At 21.6% G+C, this 27,398-nt stretch overlaps 10 protein-coding genes across 10 annotated transcripts; 5 read left to right on the plus strand and 5 right to left on the minus strand.

Annotated features, from left to right (window-relative positions):
* Positions 1-30: 30 nt before the first annotated feature.
* rps9 (ribosomal protein 1024) lies at positions 31-939 on the plus strand (the record flags this gene model as incomplete). The annotated part of the gene is made up of 2 exons (XM_630907.1): positions 31-42; positions 394-939. The coding sequence occupies 2 exons, from the start codon at positions 31-33 to the stop codon at positions 937-939; spliced, it is 558 nt and encodes a 185-aa protein (XP_635999.1).
* A 991-nt stretch (positions 940-1,930) lies between these two features.
* On the plus strand, positions 1,931-2,792 carry DDB_G0289945 (hypothetical protein; the record flags this gene model as incomplete). Its single annotated transcript, XM_630908.1, has 2 exons — positions 1,931-1,997; positions 2,119-2,792. The coding sequence occupies 2 exons, from the start codon at positions 1,931-1,933 to the stop codon at positions 2,790-2,792; spliced, it is 741 nt and encodes a 246-aa protein (XP_636000.1).
* Positions 2,793-3,890: 1,098 nt separating this feature from the next.
* DDB_G0289947 (EGF-like domain-containing protein) lies at positions 3,891-8,996 on the plus strand (the record flags this gene model as incomplete). Its single annotated transcript, XM_630909.1, has 5 exons — positions 3,891-4,287; positions 4,442-4,768; positions 4,840-5,133; positions 5,234-5,866; positions 5,956-8,996. 5 exons carry the CDS (start codon positions 3,891-3,893, stop codon positions 8,994-8,996), a joined length of 4,692 nt encoding a protein of 1,563 aa, XP_636001.1.
* A 353-nt stretch (positions 8,997-9,349) lies between these two features.
* Positions 9,350-14,097, plus strand: DDB_G0289949 (EGF-like domain-containing protein; the record flags this gene model as incomplete). Its single annotated transcript, XM_630910.2, has 4 exons — positions 9,350-9,728; positions 9,843-10,172; positions 10,272-10,586; positions 10,670-14,097. The coding sequence occupies 4 exons, from the start codon at positions 9,350-9,352 to the stop codon at positions 14,095-14,097; spliced, it is 4,452 nt and encodes a 1,483-aa protein (XP_636002.2).
* A 154-nt stretch (positions 14,098-14,251) lies between these two features.
* sigF (hypothetical protein) lies at positions 14,252-15,097 on the minus strand (the record flags this gene model as incomplete). Its single annotated transcript, XM_630911.1, has 2 exons — positions 14,252-14,617; positions 14,768-15,097. The coding sequence occupies 2 exons, from the start codon at positions 15,095-15,097 to the stop codon at positions 14,252-14,254; spliced, it is 696 nt and encodes a 231-aa protein (XP_636003.1).
* Positions 15,098-16,330: 1,233 nt separating this feature from the next.
* Positions 16,331-16,757, minus strand: DDB_G0289951 (hypothetical protein; the record flags this gene model as incomplete). The annotated part of the gene is made up of 2 exons (XM_630912.1): positions 16,331-16,438; positions 16,569-16,757. 2 exons carry the CDS (start codon positions 16,755-16,757, stop codon positions 16,331-16,333), a joined length of 297 nt encoding a protein of 98 aa, XP_636004.1.
* Positions 16,758-19,123: 2,366 nt separating this feature from the next.
* Positions 19,124-21,596, minus strand: DDB_G0289953 (hypothetical protein; the record flags this gene model as incomplete). The annotated part of the gene is made up of 2 exons (XM_630913.1): positions 19,124-19,252; positions 19,413-21,596. 2 exons carry the CDS (start codon positions 21,594-21,596, stop codon positions 19,124-19,126), a joined length of 2,313 nt encoding a protein of 770 aa, XP_636005.1.
* Positions 21,597-22,466: 870 nt separating this feature from the next.
* Positions 22,467-23,331, minus strand: DDB_G0289955 (hypothetical protein; the record flags this gene model as incomplete). The annotated part of the gene is made up of 3 exons (XM_630914.1): positions 22,467-22,704; positions 22,795-22,935; positions 23,117-23,331. 3 exons carry the CDS (start codon positions 23,329-23,331, stop codon positions 22,467-22,469), a joined length of 594 nt encoding a protein of 197 aa, XP_636006.1.
* Positions 23,332-23,893: 562 nt separating this feature from the next.
* On the minus strand, positions 23,894-24,315 carry DDB_G0289957 (hypothetical protein; the record flags this gene model as incomplete). The annotated part of the gene is made up of 2 exons (XM_630915.1): positions 23,894-24,000; positions 24,198-24,315. 2 exons carry the CDS (start codon positions 24,313-24,315, stop codon positions 23,894-23,896), a joined length of 225 nt encoding a protein of 74 aa, XP_636007.1.
* A 323-nt stretch (positions 24,316-24,638) lies between these two features.
* DDB_G0289963 (hypothetical protein) lies at positions 24,639-26,222 on the plus strand (the record flags this gene model as incomplete). The annotated part of the gene is made up of 1 exon (XM_630916.1): positions 24,639-26,222. The coding sequence occupies one exon, from the start codon at positions 24,639-24,641 to the stop codon at positions 26,220-26,222; it is 1,584 nt and encodes a 527-aa protein (XP_636008.1).
* Between the last annotated feature and the right edge of the window lie 1,176 nt (positions 26,223-27,398).

The raw sequence follows: 27,398 nt of genomic DNA on the forward strand, positions 1-27,398 counted from the left end.
TTTCGTTCTTTTGATACACAGAGATAAACAATGTCATCTAACGTAGGTAAAACCCCGTCACGTCACTTAATAGATTAAAATGAAAGAGAGTGGTGTAATACAATGATAGAGGTTTAAAATGAATATTTATCATTGATTGACAAAGATTGAATGAAAATATAAGAAATCATCAAGTTTATACAAATAACAGTGATATTGGATAAAACATTATCAAAAACACAAAGACAAATCTATGAACCCATTATATTTAATCAAAAACCTCTATCATTTATCAATCATCACCTCTTTAACACACAATACTCTATATGATAGGAGATCATTTTTTTTAGATAGGTTAGAGAATATTATATTAATTTTTAAACCCTCATTATCAATTTATATGAAAAATAACAGTACAGTAAGACCTCTCACACTCCACGTCGTCCATTCGAAAAGGAAAGAATCGACGCTGAATTAAAAGTTGTCGGTGAATTTGGTTTAAAGAACAAAAACGAAGTATGGAGAGTCCAATACGCTTTAGCCAAAATCAGAAAGGCTGCTAGAGAACTCCTCGTTCTTGATGAAAAAGACCCAAAACGTATCTTTGAAGGTTCAGCTCTCCTCCGTAGACTCCACAAATTAGGTGTCATGGAAGAATCAAAGAACAAACTCGATTATATTCTTAATCTTAAAGTTCAAGATTTCATGGAAAGACGTCTCCAAACTTTAGTCTTCAAAAATGGTCTTGCCAAATCAATCCATCACGCTCGTGTTTTAATCAAAGGTAGACACATCCGTGTTGGTAAACAATTAGTCAACGTTCCATCTTTCCTCGTCCGTGTTGAATCCCAAAAGCACTTAGGTTTAGCTTCAACCTCCCCATTAGCTGGTGGTCGTCCAGGTCGTCGTGCCCGTAAAATGGCCAAGAACAACTCATCAAAAGGTGAAGAAGAAAACTAAATTAATAAAAATAACCATTATATTAGAGAGTAGTATATTGTAGTAAAAAAATTATTATCTTTTTCATTTTTTTTTAATTAAAAAAAAAAAAAAACATCAATTATTTAAATTTAATTTATTATCTTTTCAATAATATATATAATATGTTAAACTCATAAAATATCTTTAATATTAAATGTAATAAATTTACATTTTCATTCATTCCGATACACTTATACTAAGAAATTAATGTAAATGTATATTGTGACTAATATAAATTTACATTTACATTCATTCCAATAATATTAAGAAATTAATGTAAAGGTATATTGGGACCAATCGATTCGATTTCTCAAAAATAATAATAAAAATAAAAAACTGGGTTATTTTAACCAAACACCATAAAAAAAAAAAAAAAATATTAAATAAAAAAAAAATGCAGCCAGAATTCTATTTTTTTTTTTTTTTTTTGGTTAATTATAAATAATAATAAAAAAAAAAAATATTTAAAAACTGGGCAAAAAAAAAAAAAAAACAACACCCAAAAAACTTGAATTAAACTTTAATACCACTAATTGATTTTTTTTTTTTTTTTTTAATTTTAAATTTTTTTGGGAAACACTAAAAGTTTCCTTTTCATTATGCAATTATATCACCACACTGATTAATTAAATTAACTCCTAATTTTTTTTTTTTTTTTTTTTTTTTTTTTTCCTCACACCAATTAATTTCAATCGCACTTTAAAGTGTTAAACACCACACATACCACATTACAAAATAGATTGTACCTGTTTTCAATCAAAAATAAGTAAAAAATTAACCAAAAAAAAAAAAAAAAAAAAAAAGAAAAAAATAATTTAGAGTGATTTTATTTCTTTTTTTTTTTTTTTTTTTTTTTAATTTTAAATTTGGTTTGTTACATCATAAAAAAACAAAAAAAAAAAAAAAAGCATTATTAAAAAAAAGAATTATAATTTTACAATAAAAAAAAAAATAAATAATAAAGAATAAAATGAAAGTTGAACCATTATTAATTACCCAACTATTTACAATAGTTATTTTAATAATATCTTTAATTAGTAAATATAAATTTTTTATTTTAATTTTATTTTATTTTTTTCTATTCAATTAATTAATATTAATATTTAAAATTATTATTATTATAATTTTATTATTATATTTTTTTTTTTCTAAAAATAGGTCCATGGCAAGAAATTAAATTTATTGTTAAAGAATTAGGAAAAACAACAATTAAAGAAATTAAACATTCAATTTATAATAAACCATTATTATTTCTAAATAGTGATGGTAATAATAATAATACATCAAATATTAATTCAAGTGAATATGATAGTGAAATGTTAATATTGTTTATGATAGTATTTGTAATTACAATATTGACAATTTTCATTTACATTTTAATTACAAGATCAATCGTTAATAAAAAGCATACATCTTTACCACAAGAATTAATAGCACATACATTCCCAATGGTGATAATTGTATTTGTTGTTACTTTAGCATTCATTTCCACCAATTTTGCAGTTAAAATATGTAGCGACCAATTTTATTATGCAAATTCCACATTATCAGAATCACCGTCATCATCGTCAATAAAATGTTTTGAATTAAAAATTTCAAATATTGAATTTAATTTATTAAATATAAATACTACCACCACCACCACACCAAACACACACACCAATATAATTGAATCAACAATAAGTTCAAAACCAATTTTCGGATATTATTTATTATTTTTATCTGTAATTACAAGTGTTATTTTATCAATAGTTCATATTATTAGATACGATTCTTTAAAGAAAAAATATACAGAAAATCATTTCTATACAAAATTAAATAATTTTGTTTAAAAATTTAAAAAAAAAAAAAATAAAAAAATTTATAAATAATATAAAATAAAATAAAATTATAATAATTTAAATAATATTTAATTAAGGAAATCAAGATAACTTTTTTTTTTTTACCACTGTTTTCAGTTAAAGATATTCAAAAAATTGAATTTTATTATTAAATTTAATTACACTTGTTTCAGTTTTTTTTTTTTTTTTTTTTTTTTTAAAAAGTGAATAGAAAAAAAAAATAGTTATTCACCGCATTTTTATTAATTAATTAATTTTTTTTTTATTTTTTTTTAAAAAATGAATGATTTAATACCAAAGATTTGATTGGGTTTTTAAATTAATTTAATTATTAAAGAAATTACAATTGCTTATTGGTCAATAATTTTAAAAAAAAAAAATTAAAATAAAAATAAAAAAAAATTAAAATAAAAATAAGAACCCCATTTAGGATTCTTAAAAATAACAATTTTTCCATTATTTTTTTTTTTTAAAAAAAAGAAGAAAAAAATCTTTAAGATAATTATAGATTTTGCATTGCAACACTAAAAAATTAATAAAAATTTATTTTATTGCACATGCTTGTGTCATGAGCCCCAAACTTTTTTTTTTTTTTAAAAAAAAATTTTCAAAAAATAGGTGTTTCATATGTTTCGTAAACCAAATATCCTTGTCGTTCAGGACAAAAAAAGATTTTTTTAATTAATTTTTTTTTTTTTTTTTTTTATTTTTGCTTTGGTTTTTTTGTTGGTTGTCATTTTTTTTATTTTTTTTTTTATTTTTGTTTTATTTTGGTTAATTTACTTATTTCAAAAATAAAAATAAATAAAATTTTATTTATTTATTTTTTTTTAATTTATACTAATAATAAAAGAATAATAAAAGAATAAATAAAATAAAAAATATTTTTTTTTTTAAAAAAAAAAAAAAAAAAAAAAGATTTATTTAAAAAAAAAAAAAAAAAAAAAAAAAAAAAAAAAAAAAAAAAAAAAAAATAATTTGTAAAAATAATTATTTGTATCAACAATAATTGATTCTATTTATTTTTATTTTACTTTATTTTATTTAATTTTATTTATTTAATTTTATTAAAAAAAAAAAAAAAAAAAAATGAAAAACTTTAATCAAATATTTTTATTATTTATTTTAATAGCGGTTATCGCTATTGGTAAATCAAATTCAGCAAAAATCACAAGTTATTCAGTTATTAGTCAATCATATTATACCGAAAATCCAAATAATCCATCAGAAACTGGTTGTAATACTGTATTTGATTTAACATTTAATTATGAATATGGATTAAATATTATTTTCACATCAGTTGTATCAGATGAACCCAATTTGGTTTTATTATCATCAAGTACTATTGTTTCAAATTCAACTTTAAGTACATTTAGATTAACTTCAAGAATTAAAGTACCTGGGTTAGTTACTGCCACATTTACTGGAAAGTATAATACAAATACAAACTCAAAAATTAAAGGTGATATTGGAATAACATGTTTACGTATGTATTTTAAAATTAAAATAAAATAAAATAAAATAAAATAAAATACAAAATAAATACAAAATTATATTTATTAATTAATTAATTATTTTTTTAATTAATTTTTTTTTTTTTTTTTTTTTTTTTTTTTTTTTTTTTTCCCAAACTAACAAAGTCCAACCAACACCAACTGACTTACATATTTCTGTACCAAGCAATCAATCAACTCCAATTAATAGAAAAGGACAAAATACTTTTGATGTTGCAATTTTAGTTGGCCAACCACCAACAGACTCACTTAATTTTAAAATTAAAAATGAAGTATCATCACCATTCACATTATCATATGATCAATTTTCAAATAATAAGTTTATACTAAAATTTGAACTTGAATATCCAACACAAATAACTGATAATCCATCAATTGAAATTGAACCACAATCAACAAGTGGTTCAACTATTACAAAGTATAAAACATTTTTTGTTTATCCATTAATTAAAAGTAAGTTTATAAAATTTTTATTTTTATTTTTTTATTTTATACATATTTTATTAATTTTTAATTCTTTTTAGAATCATTAAATAGTAATTTTATAAATGGAGCAATTTATCCAACATCATCTAGTACAATTGAATCCAAAGAAGTCTTTGCATATTCAACATTTCAATCTTTATCTGATGATGGAGAATCAGTACCAACATTTTTTGATGGATTAGGATCAATGAGTGTTGCTTTTCCAGTTGGAAGTTCTTCATCAAATTCAAATTTTTTAGCAATAATTAAACCAATTAGGTCTTCATCTTATTCAAATTTAACATTATTATTAACAAATGAAAATTTAGTAGTTTCTGAATTTAAACCATGGAGTAAGTTTGTTTTATTTTAAAAATAATAATTAATATTAATATTAATTTTTATAATTTTTTATTTTAAAATTGTAAAAAAAAAAAAAAAAAAAAAAAAAAGTCGAATCAAAAACTTTAACATTTGACAATAATAATTCTCCAATAGTTATTGGAAATTATTATTTCTCAAAATTATCATGGGCAGATGCTACAACAGGATTACCAATTGATTATAAGATAGATACATTATCAAAAAGTGTTGAACAAAAATATATGCCATATTGGTGTATTGAGTCATTTAATTCAGCAACTTATCAAACTACATTTTCACATTCTTTAATGGTACCAAATGGATTTGAAGCATCAACTTTCAATTTAATGGGTGTTACATTCTTTAATAAAACATCACATATTAGTTATACAAGTTTACCAAATTCAATTAATTCTCAGCCACCAGTTATCACTGATATCATATTAAAAAGTTCATCTAAAGTTCTTGGATTTTCAATAACAAGTGATCAAACATTTAGTCATTTAATCATTAATGATAAATTAATAATGACTGCAATTAATATTGTAAATGGTAATTTAAAAAATGGTTACTTTGAATTATCAATTAATAATAATTTCATAAAATCAATGTCAAAATCACCATTCACTATTAAAACTTGTAATGTTTTATTTAGTTGTTCAGAATTTCAATATAATTCAACAGATTATAATACTCAATTTCCAAGTTTATCTTTACCACAATGTAAATTATAAATTTTATATAATTTTTATTTTTTTAAAAAAAGATTATTTTATTAATATATATTTTTATTTTATTTTTTATTTTTTTAGATGAAAAATTATCATTTAGTGATATAAAATCAATTAGTTTCTTAAAAAATGATATTAATACTACAAATTCAATAATTAATAATTCAATTTATTTAGAAAGTGATTCAATAAATTCATTGGAGGCAGATACAATATTATTTAAATTGGATGATTATAATCATAATGAATTTAAAGCATTTAGTTGGAATTCTCAATTGAATTTATTCCAATGTAATTTTAGTATACCAGCAAATTATTATTCAGGTTTAATTTTTTATTCAATTTTATTTGATGATTATGAATATAGTTATTCAAGTTTGTTGAGTTTATTTGGACCAAGTTCAACAACATTAAGAGTTTCATCCACTACTCCTGATATGATGCCACCAATCGTTGCTTCAGTAACATCAAAACCAAGTACAACAATTGTATTAAGTTCAAGTAATTATCAACAAAATGAATTTGGTTGGGATATTGTTATTGAAGAGGGTGTTAATGGATTTGATCATGGTGAATTCAATATAACTAGTAAATTCGATACAATTGGTTACCAATTTAAATTTACTCAATCAGATTTAGTTAATGGTAATTTACTTAAAATTAGAATTAAACAACCAGATATTGTTTGTTTAACACAAGAATATTCAATTACATCTGCTTATTTAGTTGATAAACAAGGTTATAAAACATCATCATCATCATCATCATCATCATCATCATCATCATCATCTAAATCATCTAAATCAGAGATCTCTGCATTATTCAAAGTTTCAAATTCAAACCAATTAACAATTAAAGTTCAATGTCCAGATAGTAATGGTAGTGGTTATAATAGTACAAATATTGATTCTATTCTACCTTATTTATCATCATTTTCAATTAATTCAAATATTAGTTATATGGATATTCAAAATCAAGTTTTATCAATTGCTTTCCAAATTAAAGATAATGAAAGTGGTTTATCCACTAGACATAATCCAACTATTTACTTGGAAGATACACTTGGTAATATTATTTTTAGTACAGTTGGTAGTGGTATGGTTGTATTGGAAAGTAGCTCACATTCAAGATCTTATAAATGTAATATTACATTACCATTTGGTTTTGGTTTCCCTGGTGGTGTTTCAGTTTCAATCTATGGTATTGTAGATAAATTTATGAATGCCAAAGGTTATAGTTCAACAAGTTTAAAACAAACCGTTGACATTATTAATGGTGGTGATACTTCAAAATTCAATCCAATCGTTGATACACCATACAATGAAACTTCTCCATTAGCACCATATATCCCTCAACCAATTTATAATTCACAATCAAAAACTTTACAATTTGTTATTTATGGTTCATTTGTTGGCTTAAAACCAAGTGATATCATTGTTAAAGTTTCAAAAAAGAAATCAACAACAAATACTCCAATTTTAATAAGAACTTTATTATCAAATAGTGATGATAGTGATGATGGTGATTTCCCTTACACTGTAGTTGAAATGACAGATTCTAAAGTTGTTTTAAATGTTAATATTACTGATGCAGCTAATGATTTAGATGCTGAATCTTTAGATGTTAGTTTTTTAATTGGTGATCAAACTCCAATTCTTTACAATATTGAAAATCCAGCTATTGTCACAACTTCTGGTGCTTCTTCAACCTCTCTAACAACAGTAACAACAGGCACTTCTCAAACAACAAGTACTTCTCAAACAACGGGTGGCACTACCAATGGTGCTTCAACTACTGATGGTTCAGCAACTGGTGATTCTACAACATCAGCATCAACAGTAACAACATCACCAACCTCAACTACTGATGGCAGTCAAACAACATCACCAACCTCAACTACTGATGGCAGTCAAACAACATCACCAACCTCTACCTCGGGTGATTCTACAACATCAGCATCTACAACAACACCAACTTCAACTACAACAGGTGGTTCATCTACTGCAACATCAACATCAAGTGGTGGGTCATCATCAACATCAACATCAACATCATCATCATCATCATCAGTTCCAGATTGTTCAAGTTTATCAAATTGTGGTGGTTCAAGTCAAGGTAATTGTGTTGCAGATAATACATGTAGTTGTATTAACTCATGGATTGGAGTAGATTGTAATTCTAAACCATTAAAAGGTGTATCAATAAATGTTAATCCAAATGCACCAAGTGCTTCATTAGATCAAGATGATGGATCAGGTGTTAAATTATCAAGTTTAATTAATCTTTACCAAATTAGAGAAATTGATTCAGTTACAAATAAAATAATTTATCAATATGATTTACAAGATAAATGGGTACCAGTAAAACAAGCATCACCAATACCAAATACATTTATTTATTCAAATACATTATCAAATGCTAAAAGTTCAGTTATTTATGCAAAAATTGCAATTTATGATAAACAATCAACATTTGAATTTGCAGGTCAACAATATTCAATTAATCCAAATTCAATTAAATTTACAATTAATATTACAAATTATAAAGTTGATAATGTATTAAATAATTTAGAATTGATTATGCAAGCACAATTAAATTCATCACAAACTGATGATATTTGTTCAAAGAAAGAAGTTGTCAAAGGAAGTGGTTCAGATCAATTATCAGTTCAATTAAATAATAAATCATTATATTGTAGATTTTTAAATAGTGCATTATTAGATGGAGTTACAGTTGTCAATAATTTAACTCATGTAGATTTAAATTCAGAACTTCAAGCATTGGTTGAACCAAATTCTGGTCAATATTACTATGGTATTGTTTTACCAGTTTTTGAAAACTTTGTTTTAATAGACCCAGATTTTTCTTTACTTTTACAATCGAATTCAGTTTCAAGTGAAGATGGTTTATGTACAGGTGGTGGAGGTAGTGTAAAAGTATTAAATGGTGGACAAATAGCTGGTATTGTTATTGGTGGTGTTGCTTTCGTTGCGATTGCTGGTATTGCTATCTCTACCTTTGTTTTTAGAACTCATCGTTTCAGTTCAATGACAATGTCAATCAGAAGTTGGAATGCTAAAAGACGTCATTCAAAATCTTTCAAATTAAAGAATTTCCAATAAAAAAAAAAAAAAAATAAGAATTTAAAAAAAAAAAAAAACAATCAAAAAATATTTTATTTCTTTTTTCTTTTTTTTTTTTTTTTTTTAATTTTAATATAAAAATCTAAAAAAGAAAATATTGCGTAATAAATTTTATTTTTTTTAATTTTTTTTTTTTTTTGATAATTTTACAAGGCATGAAAGAATTTGTGATTTCAGTATGAGAGTTTTCGATTAGAAGATATTTTATTTTATTTTTCTTTATTTTTATTTTTATTTTTTTTTTTTAAACTTTTTTTTTTTTTAAAACTATTTTTATTACACACCCTCGCTCATCGAAAAATAAAAAAAGAGAAAAAAATTAAAAAATAAAAATGAAACAAATAATATTTTTATTTTTTTCATTATTATTATTTAATTGTTTTTTAAAAACAAATGGAGACTTTCAAGTTTTAAATCAAACAACAGTTTCCACAACATCAATGTATTATAATATGGGAAGTGTAATAGGATGTTACACAACAATTTTAATAGAAATCCCATTCAATTCAACTTTTGGTCAAATCAAAAAATTTACAGTTTTTGCAAGTGAATCAAATACATTTAGAATTCAATCAGCAATACCATTGAATCAAGATACTTATAAAATTGATGGCACTATTTTAAATTTAGGTTCCTATTCAATTTCTTTAAATGGTAGTTATGCGAATAATGCCACAGAAAAAATAACCCCAATTGATCTAACATGTAGTGGTAAATATATTCATTTTTTTATTTTTTATTTTCTATTTTTATTTTCATTTTTTCTATTTTTTAAAGCTTTGCAATTGAAATTCTAAACAATATTTAACTTTTTAAAAAAATTAGATGCACCAAATATTACAGACTTAGGAATTGTTTTACCAAGTGAATCAATTCCAATTAGTAGATATGGTGAATATTTATTTGAAGTACCAGTCATTGTTCCCGCTCTTACAGAATCAGATTCAATAGAATTATCATTTGCTTTAAATGAGTCTTCTCCATTCAAAATTTTCTACGAACAAATATCAACAAACTTTTTCATTTTAAGATTTAAACTTAATGATCCTTCATTAATATCATTTCAAGGTCCATTGGAGATTACTCCACAAAATCTCAATAGTGGTGTAATTATAAAAAGCTATACATCATTCATAGTCTATCCAAATGTTGGTGGTATGTATTTATTTATTTACTTATTTATTTATTTATTTATTTATTTATTTATTTATTTATTTATTTTAATTAACACCTTTTTTTCTGGGAAAAAAAAAGTTTCAAGTGAATCTCAATTCAGTAGTATTTATTTCTACCCAGATTATAACGGTGAAACAACATCAGAATACTTTGGATATGTAACATTTGATGTTTTAAATGATGATAGAGCTATAGTACCAGGTGTAACAAATAATTTATTAAATTTGGATACTTCAGAGAAAATGGATTTTGGTGTTGCTTTTCCAGTTGGCTACAATGGAACACATTCTCAATTTATGGGAATTATTGAACCAGGTAGAAAAGCTTCATTCTATTGGTACCTTGCTTCAACTGATAATTCAGATATTTTACATACTAGATTTGTTCCAAAGAGTAACTATTTCTTTATTTCTTTTTATTTTATTATTATTATTATTTTAAAAAAAAAAACTAATTTAATAATTTAAATTATATAGGGGATGTTAGACCTGTACCAATATCCACATCAGCTCAAGAACTTAATTATTGTCGTATTGGTATAATTGTTGTTGGAGATCAATCTTTTGATTATACAATGCCTACAATCTATAAGTTTTCAACCAATAATGGAGATTTCCATGAATATATTCCATATTGGAGTGTAGATAGTTTTTATTCAAATACCAGTATCACAAGTATTTCACATGAATTAATTCTTCCAGCTGGTTACTACAATCCAACATTTAAAATGTATGCATCAATTTTAAATTATGATGATACTGTTAGTTTACAAGTTCCAGGATCACCTGTTCCACCACTTGGTAATAGAGCACCGCCAACTGTTTTAGATATAGAATTAATTTCACCAACTGGTATTTTATCAAACTTTTATATTTTAAGATTTAAAGTACAATCAGATTATTCAGAATTCCATCATTTAGATATTAATGGTAAAAAGGTATATGCAATTAATATAGTTTCAGGAAGTTTAAGTCAAGGATCCATAGGTTACTATGAAATCAATGTAAATTATACTTTTATAAAATCATTATCAAATTCTTTCACAATTAGCGCATGTGGTATTTTCCTTGATTGTCAAACCAATCAATATTTCCCACAATTATTAAATCCATTCCCAAGTTTACAATTACCTCATAATAATCTTATCACTGTTTATAATATCACATATATAAATTTTAAATATAATAATTTAAATACAACAAATACCTCTAGAAATAATATTATTTATTTGAAGATAAATGGTTTAAGTGGATCGGGTGATGCTGAAACTATTCAATTTAAATTAGATATTTATGATGATTATTTACCATTCACATGGAATTCATTGTTATCTATGTTCCAATGTAATTTTAAGATTCCAGGAAATTATTATTCAGGTAATGTTGGTTACTCAATAATATTGGGTAGTAATAGTTTTAGTTATTCAAGTGTTTTTATTGCAACTGGTTCAAATTCAACATTGAATGTAACTTCATTAAAATCTGATATGTTACCTCCTATAATTAATTATATCCAAGCCTATCCAACAACTAATATTTATTTAGATCCTTATAATTCATCATTAAATATTTTTGGATGGGATCTTGAAATTGAAGAAGGTGTTAATGGATTTGATCATGGCGAAGTCAATATTACAAGTGCTTATGATAAAGTTGGTTTCACCTTTAAATTTAACTCTTCAGATTTAATCGATGGTTATATTATTGAAATTAGAATTAATCATACTGAGATGGTATGTTTAGACCAAGCCTATTCAATTACATCAGTTTACTTGGTTGATAAACAAGGTTATGAAACATCAAGATCATCTCAATATCAATCAGTTTCGGCATTATTTAAAGTGGCAGCATCTGATCAATTATTAATTTATGTTCAATGTTCAAATGATAATGGTATTGGATATAATAGTACACATCCAGATGTCATTACTCCATTTATTTATAGTTTTTTCTTAGATTCTGGTTTATTTGACATCCAACTTGATTATGGTTCACCTTCTTCTAATAAAACTGTTATTGCAACACTAAGTATAGAAGATTCTGAGAGTGGTTTATCAAGTAGACACCATCCAACTATTTACCTTCAAGATGTTTTCGGTACTTTGATATCAATATCCATAGGAAATGGTATGACAGTTGTTGATGATACTGTATTTACAAGAACCTATTCATGTATTTTCACTATTCCATTTGGCTTTGGTTACCCAGCTGGTGCATCAATTGCAGTCTATGGTATTGTTGATAGATTTATGAATACAAGAGGTTATAATCATTACTCTTTATTTTATGATATCGGTAGAGGAACTGTCTCACCTTTTATATCCACTTCTTATTCATTGGCTCCTAGTATTGTAAATATGGTTCCAACATTTGATCCAGATTATAAAAGTGCACAATTTATTATCTATGGTTCATTCCTTGGTTTGGTTTCTTCCGATGTTCAATTAACTATTGAATATATTAGTGAATCTTCACAATCTTCTTCACAAGATTCTCAATCACAAGAATTTACCTTAAGCCCAAGAAATATTTTATCAACCACAACAACTACAGTTCCATTCACTGTTTCTTCAATTTTTGGTAATTTGATAGCAATTTCTGTTAATCTACAAAATGCAATATCCAGACAAATTCAAATCCAATTAAATGTTGCTGGACAACCATCAAATGTTTATAACTTTATTTTACCATCAGAGGTAATAGATTCAACATCTACATCAGGTATTTCAACAACAACAACAGCTACTACTACTACAACAACCCAAGATTCAACAAGTGGATCAGCTACTTCAGGTGGTGGTTCAACTACAACCGGTGGTGGTTCTTCTACTACTTCCACAACAACTGGTACTTCTGGTCCAGATTGTTCAAAATTATCAAATTGTGGTGGCTCAAGTCAGGGTAATTGTGTTGCAGATAATACATGTAGTTGTATTAACTCATGGATTGGAGTAGATTGTAATTCTAAACCATTAAAAGGTGTATCAATAAATGTTAATCCAAATGCACCAAGTGCTTCATTAGATCAAGATGATGGATCAGGTGTTAAATTATCAAGTTTAATTAATCTTTACCAAATTAGAGAAATTGATTCAGTTACAAATAAAATAATTTATCAATATGATTTACAAGATAAATGGGTACCAGTAAAACAAGCATCACCAATACCAAATACATTTATTTATTCAAATACATTATCAAATGCTAAAAGTTCAGTTATTTATGCAAAAATTGCAATTTATGATAAACAATCAACATTTGAATTTGCAGGTCAACAATATTCAATTAATCCAAATTCAATTAAATTTACAATTAATATTACAAATTATAAAGTTGATAATGTATTAAATAATTTAGAATTGATTATGCAAGCACAATTAAATTCATCACAAACTGATGATATTTGTTCAAAGAAAGAAGTTGTCAAAGGAAGTGGTTCAGATCAATTATCAGTTCAATTAAATAATAAATCATTATATTGTAGATTTTTAAATAGTGCATTATTAGATGGAGTTACAGTTGTCAAAAATTTAACTCATGTAAATTTAAATTCAGAATTTCAAGCATTGGTTGAGCCAAATTCTGGTCAATACTTTTATGGTATTGTTTTACCAACCTTTAACGATTATATAATTTTGGATCCAGATTTTTCTTTACTTTTACAATCATCTACGATCTCAAGTGACGATGGAGGAGTTTGTTCAAGCTCAAGTAGTAAAAAATTCCCAGTAGGTGCAATAGTTGGTATTGTTGTTGGTGGTGTTGCTTTCATTGTTGTTATAGCGATAGTTATTTCAACAATACTATTTAGAAGACATCGTTTCAGTTCTGTTACAATGAAACTTAGAACTTGGAACTCTAAAAGACGTTCAAAATCAAAATCATATAATTTAAAGAATTTTTAGACAATAAACTGTAAAATTATTAATATCATTTAACTGTACTTTTTTTTTTTTTTTTTTTTTTTTTTTTTTTCTTTAAAAATGTTTTTTAAATTTATTTTTTTAAATTTTTAATTATAAATAGAAAGAGGTGATTGAATTGATTTTGTTTTTTTGGTTATTGGTGTAAATTTAATGGTTTTTTCCAAGCATTATTTGAACCATCTTTAATATCAATTTTCTTGGAATTGAATAATTCTTCATCCATGTTATCAATTTTATCTTGATGAGTTACACCATTAAAGTTTTTTGATAATTTAATTAATGGCTCAGAATAGTTAACTTCCTTTTTTTCAACAAAATTATCACTTAATCTTTCCATTGTTGCTTGGATTTTATTTGGACCATTGTTTTGGAAACCACGGTTATAACTTCCTGCTTTAACCATTAAATAACCGAGTGCTGGTTTAATAATATTAAAGTAACCATAATTGGCTAATGGAATATTTTGAATTACACTTTCCAAATCTGTAATTTCTTCAAACTAAATTATATTATTAAAAAAAAAAAAAAAAGAAAAAAAAGAGAAAAAGAAAAAAAAATTATTAATTAATTTTATTTTTAATTAATATATAATATTATTTTTTTATTTATTTAATTTTTTTTTAAAATTTATTATTTATCTTTTACTTACTTTTGTGATTTTATTTTCTTTATTTTTATGTATATTAATAATCATTCTATAATTAAATTTAACAAATGGTAAAATGTTAAAAGTAATTTCTTGTTGAGTATTTAAAACAATGCAGTGACTTGAATGAGTATAATTATATTTTGAAATTTTAATATCTTTTGCATAGAAACCAATTGCTTTAAATATTTCATGAATTGCTTCAATACCTTTTACTTTAAAACTTGGAATATTAAATGCTTCAAACTCGCAGTCCTCTGCAAAGTTTTTATCAATTAAATCCAAATTTGGGTGGACTGTGTATAATTTAATAATATCATTAATTTCAACCATTTTTTTTTTTATATATATATACAATATTTAAATACTAAATGAATATATAATAATTAATTTATTTTGAAAAAAAAATTGATTATGTTTTATTTTTATTTTTAGAAAAATGGTTTTTTTTTTTTTTTTTTTTTTTTTTTTTTTTTTTTTTTTTTTTTTGAAATTAAAAAAAAAAAAAAAAAAACAATGTTAATAGTGTTGATTTAGATTTAAAAAAATACATTATCTATTGATATGGAAACACTACTACTTTTTTTTTTTAATTTCTTTTTTAATTTCTTTATTTTATTGGGAAGTGTGTTAAAAAAAGAAATTATTACCAGATCACATTAATGCTTTGAGATTGAATAATTACCCACCACTTTATTCATAAATTTTAATTTTATTTTTATTTTTAATTGAATAATTTTCCCCCACCACTACTTTTACCACTGCAATATTTTACCATTTTTATTATACCCAACACCATTTTTCTTTACCACCATATTAAAAAAAAAAAAAAAAAAAAGTGGTGTGAAAGTTATTTTTATTTTATTTTATTTTTTTTTTTTTTTTTTTTTTTTATATTGTAATTCCTCCAAAGCCAAAAAAATAAAAAATAATAATTTATTTGAAAAATTATTAAAAAAAAAAAAAAAAACTTGAGTAATGAATAAAAAAAAAAAAAAAAAAAATGATTAAAAATAAAAAAAAAATTACAATTTTTATAAAATGATTCCATGATTCCCACATTCAATATAATATATATCTCACCCAAAATCATCAATTAAATTTAAAAAAAATATGAATATTTCAAATATGATCTTAGATTGTATTGTTCTATTTTTAATTAATTTTGAAATTTATTAAAAAAATAATAATAATAATAATAATAATAATAATAATAGTAATTATAATAATAATAATAATATAAACAATAATAATAATAAATAAAATTTCACATTATGTACAATGAATTTAAATAAACACTATGAATAGTATTTATATTTCAAGTTTTATTTTTTATTTTTTATTTATTTTTTTTTTTTTTATATATTTTTTTTTTTCGTTTGTGATTGAAAAAAATAATAATTTTAAAATTTACTTTTTAAATATATTTTTATAAAATTTGATAGGATTATAAAATTAACCTTTTTTTTTTTTTCTTTGATAAAAAAAAAAAAATAAAACCTGATTTAATTAAAGGTAATTTATGTTATTTTTTTTTTTTTTTTATTTCCTTGAAAATTTTTTATTTTAAAATTCACAATAATTTAATTTCCAACAAACTTCATCTTGGTCAAAATTTTTTAAATTTTCAGTAATATATGGCATTTCATTTTCAATAAATTGTTGAGTGGTATTCTATGGAAAAGAAAAAGAAAAAAAAGAAAAAAAAAATTTTTATTAGAAAAATGTTTTTGATCTTTTTTTTTTTTATTTTATAAAAAAATAAAATAAAAAATAATAAAATAATAAAAAATAAGATATTTACAAATGATACTCCAAATTTTGTAGTAATTTTATGTAAATCAAATGAATTAAAATACTTATTTCCTAATCCATAGATTATCATTATAGCCCCTTCACATAATCTACATCTTTCACTAATTAGAGTGAAAGAAAATGTGATATTGATTAAAATAATAAAAAATATAAATGAAGATTTAAAACTTCTATACATTTTTTAATAAAAAAATATAATATAATTGATATATAAAGTTTTTTTAAATTTAAAAATAAAAAAAACAAGTAAATTTTATTTTTGCAAGCAAAGATAGTTATATAAAATAAAAAACAAACAAACAATAATTTAAACAAGTATTAAAATATTTTAATATATTATTATTTTTTTTATACTTGATTGATATTTTAAGAGCAAGTATTAATAAAATTTATAATTTTTATAATTATAAAAGAGAATATATAAAAATAAAAAATAAATAAATAGGTATTTGTTTTAAATATAATTTATAAAAATAAAATAAAAAAATAAAAATAAATATATATATATATTATATATAAAAAAATTATAAATAATTGATTATTATTATAAAAAAACATATGAAATTATACTTTAATATCTTACCATATCACTAATCATCAATTTAAAATAATGGGTGGTAGTGGTAAATAATTAATTTCAGCCGTACCCATCACGCATACATATAAAATTTGTATTTACTTATAAAATAAAAGAAAACAATAAAATAAAAATATTAAAAACTAAAGTAAAAAAACAAAAGATTAAAATTAAAATCTGATTAACCTCTTTGAAAATTTCCTTCATTTATTATTTAAATTTTTTTTTTGATTTTTTTTTTTTTTTTTTTTGTGCTTTTTTTAGGATAATAAAATACTTTATTTTGGTGTTTTTTTTATTTTATTTTTTTCATTATAATTATAATTAAAAAAAAAAAAAAAATGTTTTTACAATTTAATTATTAACACCACCACCACCACCATCAACATTAATTTTTAATGTATCTCCTACTACAACCCATCCAATATAAATTTTCTATTTTATCTATTAGGTAATTTTACTCGAAATACTGTAAATCTAATTTTTTTGTTTTGAATTGTAAGAATAATTTTATATTAAAACTATAATCAAAATAATTTTTTTAATTTTAATTAGTATTTATTTTTTGTTTTTGGTAAGAACATTTTTTATGGGGTTATTTTTTTCGTTTATTTTTTTTTTTAAAAAAAATAAAAAATAAAAATAAAAATAAAAATAAAAAAAAAAAAAATAAAAAATTAATAAAGATTAATTCCTATTTTATTTATACTGACTGAATGACCCCCATAATATTGATATTTTTATATATATTTACATTTGATTAAAATCTTTTAAATCGAAATATATTTATAAAATTTGTAAAAACCTATTATTATTATTTTTTTTGAAATAAATTGTTTTCTTTTTCGTCATTAAAAAACGAATTTTAAAATCTCTTATCAACATACTTACCATATATGTTAATAATGTAATGTTGTACACAAATTTTTGGTATAAAAAAAATTAAAAGATGAAATTAAAGATCATTGTGTTTGTTTATCTTATTATTTTTGTTTTGTTTTTTTTTTATAATTAAATAAAAAATAACTTTGATTTTTTTTTTTTTTTTTTTTTTTTTTTTTTTAAATTTCAAATTTATAAAATAAAACCTTTAATCTTAAATAAATTAAGTTTCGGTTTTTTTTTGCAACAAAAAAAATTAAAAATAAAAAATAGATAAAATAAAACAAAACAAAAATAATTTAGAATGTGACAATTTTTGAGATATATTAATCACAAGTGAAATCTTTATAAATAATTGTTAACTGATTAATTTTTAAAAAAAAATAAAAAATAATATTAAAAGCAAAGATATTTTGACCAATACAAAATGAAAAGAAATTTAAAGGATTGTTTCACAAGTATGGATTCCATCCATCCCTCTACTCTCCAATTTTGGTACCAATCCCCTCTTTTCATTAATCATAAAAATAAAAAATTGTTATTTTAGACAATTATAACCCCATAATGAACTCAATATGTAAATGAAATCATAATTTACTAGTAATATTAATTTCATAATAATATATCATTTGTAATATATATATTATTATTTTTAAAAAAAAAAAAAAAAAAAAAAAAAAAAAAAAAAAAAAAAAAAAAAAAATACTAATTTTCTTGTATTAAAAATAATTATTAATTTTAAATATAATAAAAAATAATTAATAACAAATAAATGTAAAAATTAAAAAAAATTTATTTATTAATTTAAAAACGATAATAAAATAAAATTAAAATTATAACATTGTACAAACCACAAATTTTCTTAATTATTTTATATGTAATTATATTTTTTACATGAAAAAAAATAATAAAATAAATAAAAAAAATAATAATAATAATAATAATAATAATAATAATAATAATAATAATAATAATAATAATAATAATAATAATAATAATAATAATAATAATAATAATAATAACAATAATAAACATTAAATTTATATTTGTAATAAAATTATTGGTTTTATTTTATTTAATTTTATTTATGCTTCAGACGTTGCTGTTACAACTGATGTTATTTTATATATCATTGTATCTTTATCCAATTTAATTTTTGTGGGATGAGGACATAATTTATTTAATAAATTCAATTTTGGAAGATTTGTAGATACCTAAAAAATAATAATAATAATAATAATAATAATAATAATAATTAAAATTTAAATTCTGCAGAAATAATAAAAAAAATAAAAAAAAAAAGTAATTCTTTGATTTTTATATTGATAAAATAATAAATCTAATAAAATAAAAAAATAAAAATTTTATATTTACCCAATCATCTAAATATAAACCACCAGTATCACCACTATTTGGATTTAAACACCAATAAAAACTATCTGTTGTACCTTTTGAAATTAAGTAATCAACAAAAGTATCCATCCATAATTGATCCATTGGAGTTATATATTTTCCACCCCATTCACCAATTACTACACCTCTTTTAGTATTTGTTGCTAAATTACCAAAATTTTGATCCCAATGAGGTTTTAAATTGTGTGGATAATCTTTATGATTGAAATGTGGATGGTTGACAACGGACGGACCATAGCAGTGAGGAGAGTAAACAAATTTATCATTTAAAGGTAAATTAATTGTTGTTTGACCACCTTTTACACCCTCCTGCTCAAAACTTTCACCCCAACATGCTATTTTATCAGCAGTTTGGGATGGTATACCTTGGCCGAAAATCAACCATTGATTACCACCATTATTTTGAATGTATGCACCGATTCTATTGATTGCCTTATCCCAATCTGTTTTCTCATTACCACTATTCCAAGTTGCAGCGAATGGTTCATTCTTTAAATCTATACCTAAAACATTCCACATTTGACCATAACGTAGTATTAATATATTGAACATTTTCATTACATCAGATTCTGAATGTTTTGAAGAATACCATAAACCATGATTCAATCTATCATTTGGACCGAATGAATGGAAATCCAATAGAATTAGAATTCCACGTTCACCAGCTGCTTCAATAATTAAATCCAATACTGATAATGCTCGCAATCCATATAGATCCTTATTCATTTGTTGATTGATTGTAATTGATGTTGGGAATGGATCTTTAACTACCATCTCATAGGAGAATGGTATTCTAATTGCATTGAATGTATTCTCTTTTAAGAAATCTAAATATTGTTTATAATCTCTTGCCCATAATCCATGAACACAATAAGTTTCACATTCACCACCAAACCATGATACTCCCTTTATCTTTAATGGTAAATCATTAATCCAAAGTCCACCATCTTTTGATGAGAAATATAATCTTTGATATTCTGATTTATTCATTCTTAATTTATGTGAACTTCTTTTTAATAAATTACTACTTGTTTTTAATGGTGAATATGGTGTAATTCTTGGTGTAATATTATTATTATTATTATTATTATTATTATTATTATTATTATTATTATTATTATTATTATTATTATTATTATTATTACTATTACTGTTATTATGTATTAATGGTGAAATTATATTTGAATTTTGATATATACCACCAGTTAATCTATTTGAATGATGATGATTATTTAATGAATTTGTTGTTGTTGTAGTTGTCGTTGTTGTTGTTGTTGAAAATTCTTTATTTAAATTGTTGAAATTATTATTATTACTAATATTATTAATACTATTATTATTATTTAAATAATTATAACTACTATTTATAATATTTGATCTTTCTCTTGATGTTTTATATTTATCTCTATGAATTTTTTTATATTCCTCCATTTGATCCTCTATTGAGGGTGAATTTAATTGATTTGGTGATGATGGTGTATTTATTGTTGATGAAGATGATGACAATGGTTGTTGAGGTTGTAGATTTGGTGAAAATGTATTTGGTAAAATTTTATTTTTTTGATTTTTAATTTGATTATTATTAAATTGATGATTTGGTTGTTGTTTTAATTGTTGTTGGTCTTGTTGTTCATCATCATTATTTTTATTATTATTTTTATTATTATTATTTATGTTTTTTTCTAATGATATTAGTTGTGATGGAGTATAACTTGATGATGTATGATAAATATTATTAAATTGATTGTCTTGATTTTGAGGTAATTGTTGAGATTGAGATAATTGTGATTGTGATGGCACTTGTTGTTGTTGTTGTTGTTGTTGTTGCTGTTGTTGTTGTTGTTGTTGTTGTTGTTGTTGTTGTTGTTGTTGTTGTTGTTGTTGTTGTTGTTGTTGTTGTTGTTGAATATAACCAATATTTGAATTAATATTTTGATTATGTCCAATGGTTTCAATTGAATTTGAACTTGAATTAGATGGACTATTATTATTATTATTTGGTATTATATTTGTATTGTATGTGTGATAATGGTAATTATTTATAGTTTTATTATTATCAAGATTTTCTTGTTGTTTCTTTCTTATCTTTTTTAATGATGGTTCTTTTTTTTTAAAAATGTTTTTAATCTTTTTAATGAATGTCATTTTATTTTTATTTTTTTTATTTTTATTTTATTTTATTAAAATAAAATAATAATTTATTTTTAATAATAAAAAAATAATAATTATAATAATAATAATAATAATAATAATAATATTATAAATGTGATGGTAATAAGGTTTTTTAAAAAAAAAAAATAATAAAAAATAAAAGTAAATGGAAATTAAAGGATAATTATTATTATTTTGAAAAAAAAAAAAAAAAAAAAAAAAAAAAAAAATAATAATATTAAAATTTAAAAATAAAATAAATTAAATTAAATAAAATAAATAATTAATAAAAATGAATAGAAATAATTTTAAAATACAAATTGTGTGTTTTTTTTTTTTTGGTTTTTTTTTTTTTATTATTCTATATGTGATAAATCAATATAATGCATGATAAAAAAATAAAATTAAAAAATAAATAATACCCACTGTACAAAACCACACATTCACCCATGTAATATAGTGAAATATTGTTAAAAATAGATGTGAGTTGAAATACAAAAAAAAAAAATCTTTTTTTGGAAATGTAAATGTTATAATTTCATCAAATTTATCTTCATAAAATATTTTATACAAATATATATATTTATATATATGTGTGTGTACATATATATAATATATGTTTAGTCTAAAAGGTTATTATAACATTTTTTTTTTTTTTTTTTTTTTTTTTTTAATATTTATTTGTGATTAATATTTGTGTTAGTGGGTGAGTGGGGGTGTATGTATGTATGTGGGTGTGGTTGGTGATTATTGTATTTCTATATGTTAAAATTATTATATATATAAATAAATTATTGTTTTTAAGTTTGGGGTTTTTTTTTTTTTTTTTTTTTTTTTTTTTATATATATATTTTTTAATTAAATTTATTTCTTTTTTTGTTTTGGAACTGGTTTTTCATCAATGATACCTAATGAAGCCATTAAAGCTTCAGCTTCTAATTCTTGTTTTGATTTCTTCTTTTGTTTTGGTGCAACTTTTTTGTTTGATTTTTTGACTGGTTCTTCATCAGCAGTTGAATTTTCTTCATCTTTTTTAACTTCTTTTTCTTCTTCTTTATCTTCATAGATTTGATCATCATCTTCATCAACTTTAGTTTCCTCTCTTTTAAAATAAAAAAATAATAATAAAAAAAATGTTAGGTCCATCATTTTTATTATTATCCCTAATTATTAATATTATATATATGTATACTTTTTTAATGATGGATAGTTTTTGTAAACTTTAGTTTGAGTGGTAGTTGTAGTTTGTTCGTTTTTATCGGCCCATCTCATGGTTGGAATATTAATTTGTTCAGTTTTAGATTCTTTAACATCAACAACTGGTGTAGTATCTCTAAAAATAGTTTTATAAAAGAAATAATATTAATAAATTATTATGGTAATTATTAAATATTTATGATTTTGAATGCCAAAATGTACTGTTATATATATGTGTGGGTGTGTGGGAATGTCTGTGGGTGTCTGATCAAACACTTCTTTATCATTTAATATCTATATATATGATTGAAACATACTTTGATTTATTTAATTGAGAAAGATCAACAACTTTTTTTGGTTCAACAACTGGTGTAGTTGGTGATACTGGTGAAGTGACAGTTGTTGGTGAAACGACTGGTGTAGTTGGTGATACTGGTTTAACAACAACTTTTGGTGTGGTTGAAGTTGGTTTTTTGACTACTTTTTTGGTGCTGTCTTTTTTGGCAAAGAAATCATTTAAATCATCACTCATTCTATTTTGTATATATATTTATATTATTGTGTATTATTATTATTTTGCGTAATATGAAAAAATGAAGTTTTGAAAAAAAAAAAAAAAAAAATTATTTTATAAAAAAAAAAAAAGTGAAAAAAAAAAAAAATAAAAATAAAAAAAACAACAATTTGGATTGGCTAAGTGTGAGCTTAAGCCACTTTTTTTTAATCACTTTTTCAGATTTATTTTAAAAAAAAAATAAAATAAAATAAAAATAATATTAATAAAAAATTACCAAAAAAAATAAATAAATAAATAAAAAAGAAGATAAAAAGGAAACAGGTAAAAAAAAAAAAAAAAAAAAAAATAATAATAATAATAATAATAATAATAATAATAATAATAATAATAATAATAATAATAATAATAATAATAATAATAATAATAATAATAAACGGGGGAAGAGGGTTTTTTTTTTTTTTTTTTTTTTTTTTGATTAATATCTATTGTTTTATTTAATACATCTTAAAAAAAAAGTTGAGAATGTTTCCTTTTTTTTTTTTTTTTTTTTTTTTTTTTTACTTTTGTCTGGTGTTGTTTATTTTGATTCTGGTTTTTTGAAGTTGTTGTTATTATTGTTATCATTTTTAACGTTGAATTTTAAACTATCTTCTTCAAATTCATCTTCAAAATCATCTTCAAAACCTTTGAAAATTATAAAATAAAAATATATGTTAGAACTCTTGGATATTTATTTTTTATATTTCATCATTAACTTTTATTAATGAGTGTTGTAAAGAAGAAAGGAATTGTATATTATATTATTTTATTTTATTTTATTTTATTTTATTTTATTTTATTGTGTGTGTGAGTTATAATAAATATAGCAATATAACACTTACTATTAAAGAATTCAGTGTGAACTAAAGTTTTACCATGTTCATTCATATTATCCATTAAGGACTCTTCATCCATAATATCTTCATAATCGAAATCATCTTTAACACGTAAATTATTCATTTTTTATATTTTTATTTGTATTTTGTTTATATATTTACTATTACTATTATTATTATTATTATTATTATTATTATTATTAACTAATATATAATATATTATAGAGTATTTATTTGATTATCTCTCAAAATGTGATGAAAACAAATTTAATTTTTTTTTTTTTTTTTTTTTTTTTTTTTTTTTTTCCAATTTTTTTATTAAAATTTCAAAAATTAAAAAAAAAATAAATAAAAATTAAAAAAAAATCAAAATTATTTTTAATTTTTTAAATTAATTTTTATTTTTTTATTTTTTTTTTATTTTTTTTTTTTTTTCCCAATCCCAACATGAGCTCATTTCTTGTTGCATACGATGACGAATCCGAGGAAGAAGATAATAACAATAACAACAACAACAACAACAACAACAACAACAACAATATCATAAATAATAACAATAATAATAATAACAGCAACAATCAAATTAAAGATGAAGATAATATATATAGTTATAATAATGATACAATAATTTCACAATCACAAGTCCAACCTAAAACGGTTACTCTCGGTTTAAATAATAAACTAAATCAAAAGAAAATACAACAAACACAACAAATACAAGAAAAAGATAAATTAAGCAGTGATTTTAATTTTTATAATAATAATAACAATAGTAATAGTAATAGTAATAATGACGAAAATGATGATTTCATATATAATTCAAATAATAAAAAGAGGAACAATATAGATAATGACGCCGAAGAAATAAATGAATTTAGAAATCCCGATTTAAAAAACAAACCAAAATCATCTCATTCATTATTTTCAATGTTACCAACTCCTAAAAGTTCTCAAAATACCACCACCACTCAGCAATCATCTTATTCTTTTCCAAAACCTGTAAATAATAATAATAATAATAATAATAATAATAATAATAATAATAATAATAATAATAATAATAATAATAATAATAATAATAATAATAATAATAATAATAATAATAGTAATAATAATGATGATGAAAAAGATGACGATAAAAGTAAAAAAATAAATGAAAATGAAAATACTGTAAATAAAAAAGATAATATTGAAAATCAAAATGAAAATCAGAATGAAATTGAAAATGAAAATGAAAATAATAATAATGAAGATACTAAAAAAAAAATTAATAATTCAATGATACCTGGCTCATTAAGAAAGAAACTATTAAAAAATCAACCAAAAACTAAAAAATCAACAACAACAACAACAACAGCAACCACAACAACTACCACCATTACCTCTGTAAAACCTATAACCACAGAAATCAATAATAATAATAGTAATAGTAATAATTTACCTTCCATTCCGATTGGAAATGAAAAATCAAAAATCAATGATAACCAAGATGAAGAAGATGAAAATGAAAATGATGGTTTATTTTTTTCATTCCAACAATCTTCAACTAATAATAAAAAACCACAGCAAGAAGAAATTGATTACTCTGCATATATTAACAATGATGATGGTGATGATGATGATGATGATGATGAAAATGAAAATGAAAATGATAGTCAGCCAGAGGAAGAATATGAAGAGAATAAACAACAACAACAACAAGAGTGGACACAAGAACAAATTCAACAATATTGGTATATGCAACAACAGGAGCAACAACAACAACAACAACAACAACCATTCAATTTAAAAAGTCAACAACAATATCAACATTACCACGAATATAATAATGTTGGTAAAATATATGAGGTTAATCAATCTAAAATGTTAGAGGAAAATAATAGTTTCAAAATATTAGAGTTAAGAAAAACAACTCAAGAACAGGATCGTGTCCTTGCGAATATCCCAAAAGTATCAAAATCTCAAAGACAAAAGCATACAATTGGTTCCCTTTTAGGTGATTACCAAACCAAAAAATATAAATTTGAATAAAAAGATAAAAAATACTCATAGTAAAATAGTAAATCCCATAGATGCACCTTTAATTTAAAAAAAAAATAAATAAAAAAATAAAAAAATAAAAATAAAAAAAATAAATAATGATAACAATAAATAAAAATAAAAAATAAGTAATGATAATAAATAAAAAGAAAAAAAAAAAAAAAAAAAAAAAAAAAAACGAGTCATTAACTGATTATATTCGTTAAAAATGATCAATCTCATCCAATCTTAATTTTCATTTTTTTTTTTTTTTCATTTTTTTTCATGTTTTTTTTTTTATTTTATTTTATTTTTATTTTTTCATTTTTTTTTTTTTTTTTTTTTTTTTTCGGCCGAAAGTTTTGATTAATCTCAAATTATTTTAGAAATTAATTAATTTTAATTTTTTTTATTTATTTTTTTTTTAAATTTTTTAATTTTTTTTTTTTTTCTTTTTTTTTTTTTTTTTTTCATTTACTTTTTTTTTTTTGTTTTCATTTTTTTTTTTTTTTCATTTAAGTTTTTGCTTTGACTATCTCACACACCAAATAATATCAAGTGCAGATTTTTCGATTGGGTAATTTAACAATAATTCAATTTGAAATTTCCACTGATTTTATTTTATCAACAAAGAAAAAAAAAAAAAAAAGAAAAGAAAAAAAAAAAAAAAAAAGGTAATTATCAAGAGTTATTTCATATAAACTTTTATTTTGAATATTTTTTTTTTTTCACAAATAAATTTTTTTTTTTTTTTTTTTTTTTTTTTTTTTTTTTTCCTTTTTTTTTTTTTTTTTTTGGGGCCTTTTTAAAAAAACTTTTTTTTGGGTTAAGGGAAAATTTTTTAAAACAACCAATTTTTTAATGGGCTACATTAATTTTTTGTGAAATTTAAACTTGTTCCCCCTTGGAAAAAAAAAAAAAAAAAAAAAAAATTTGGTTTGGGCCCCCCGGTTTTTGGGCCCAAAAAAATTAAATTTTTTCCCCACTCCAAAAAAAATCCTCTTAAAAAAAAAAAAAAAAAAAAAAAAAAAATCCAAAAAAAAAAAAAATCTCGAAAAAAAAAAAAAAATTTTTTTTTTTTTAAAACTTTAAAAACCCCAGGGAACCTTTTTTTTTTTTTTTCCCCCCCCTTTTTTTTTTAAAAAAATTTTTTAACTATTAAAAACCAAAAATTTTTTTCACAAAAAA

The sequence above is a fragment of the Dictyostelium discoideum genome (assembly GCF_000004695.1).
Source record: "Dictyostelium discoideum AX4 chromosome 5 chromosome, whole genome shotgun sequence".
NCBI lineage: Eukaryota > Evosea > Eumycetozoa > Dictyosteliales > Dictyosteliaceae > Dictyostelium > Dictyostelium discoideum.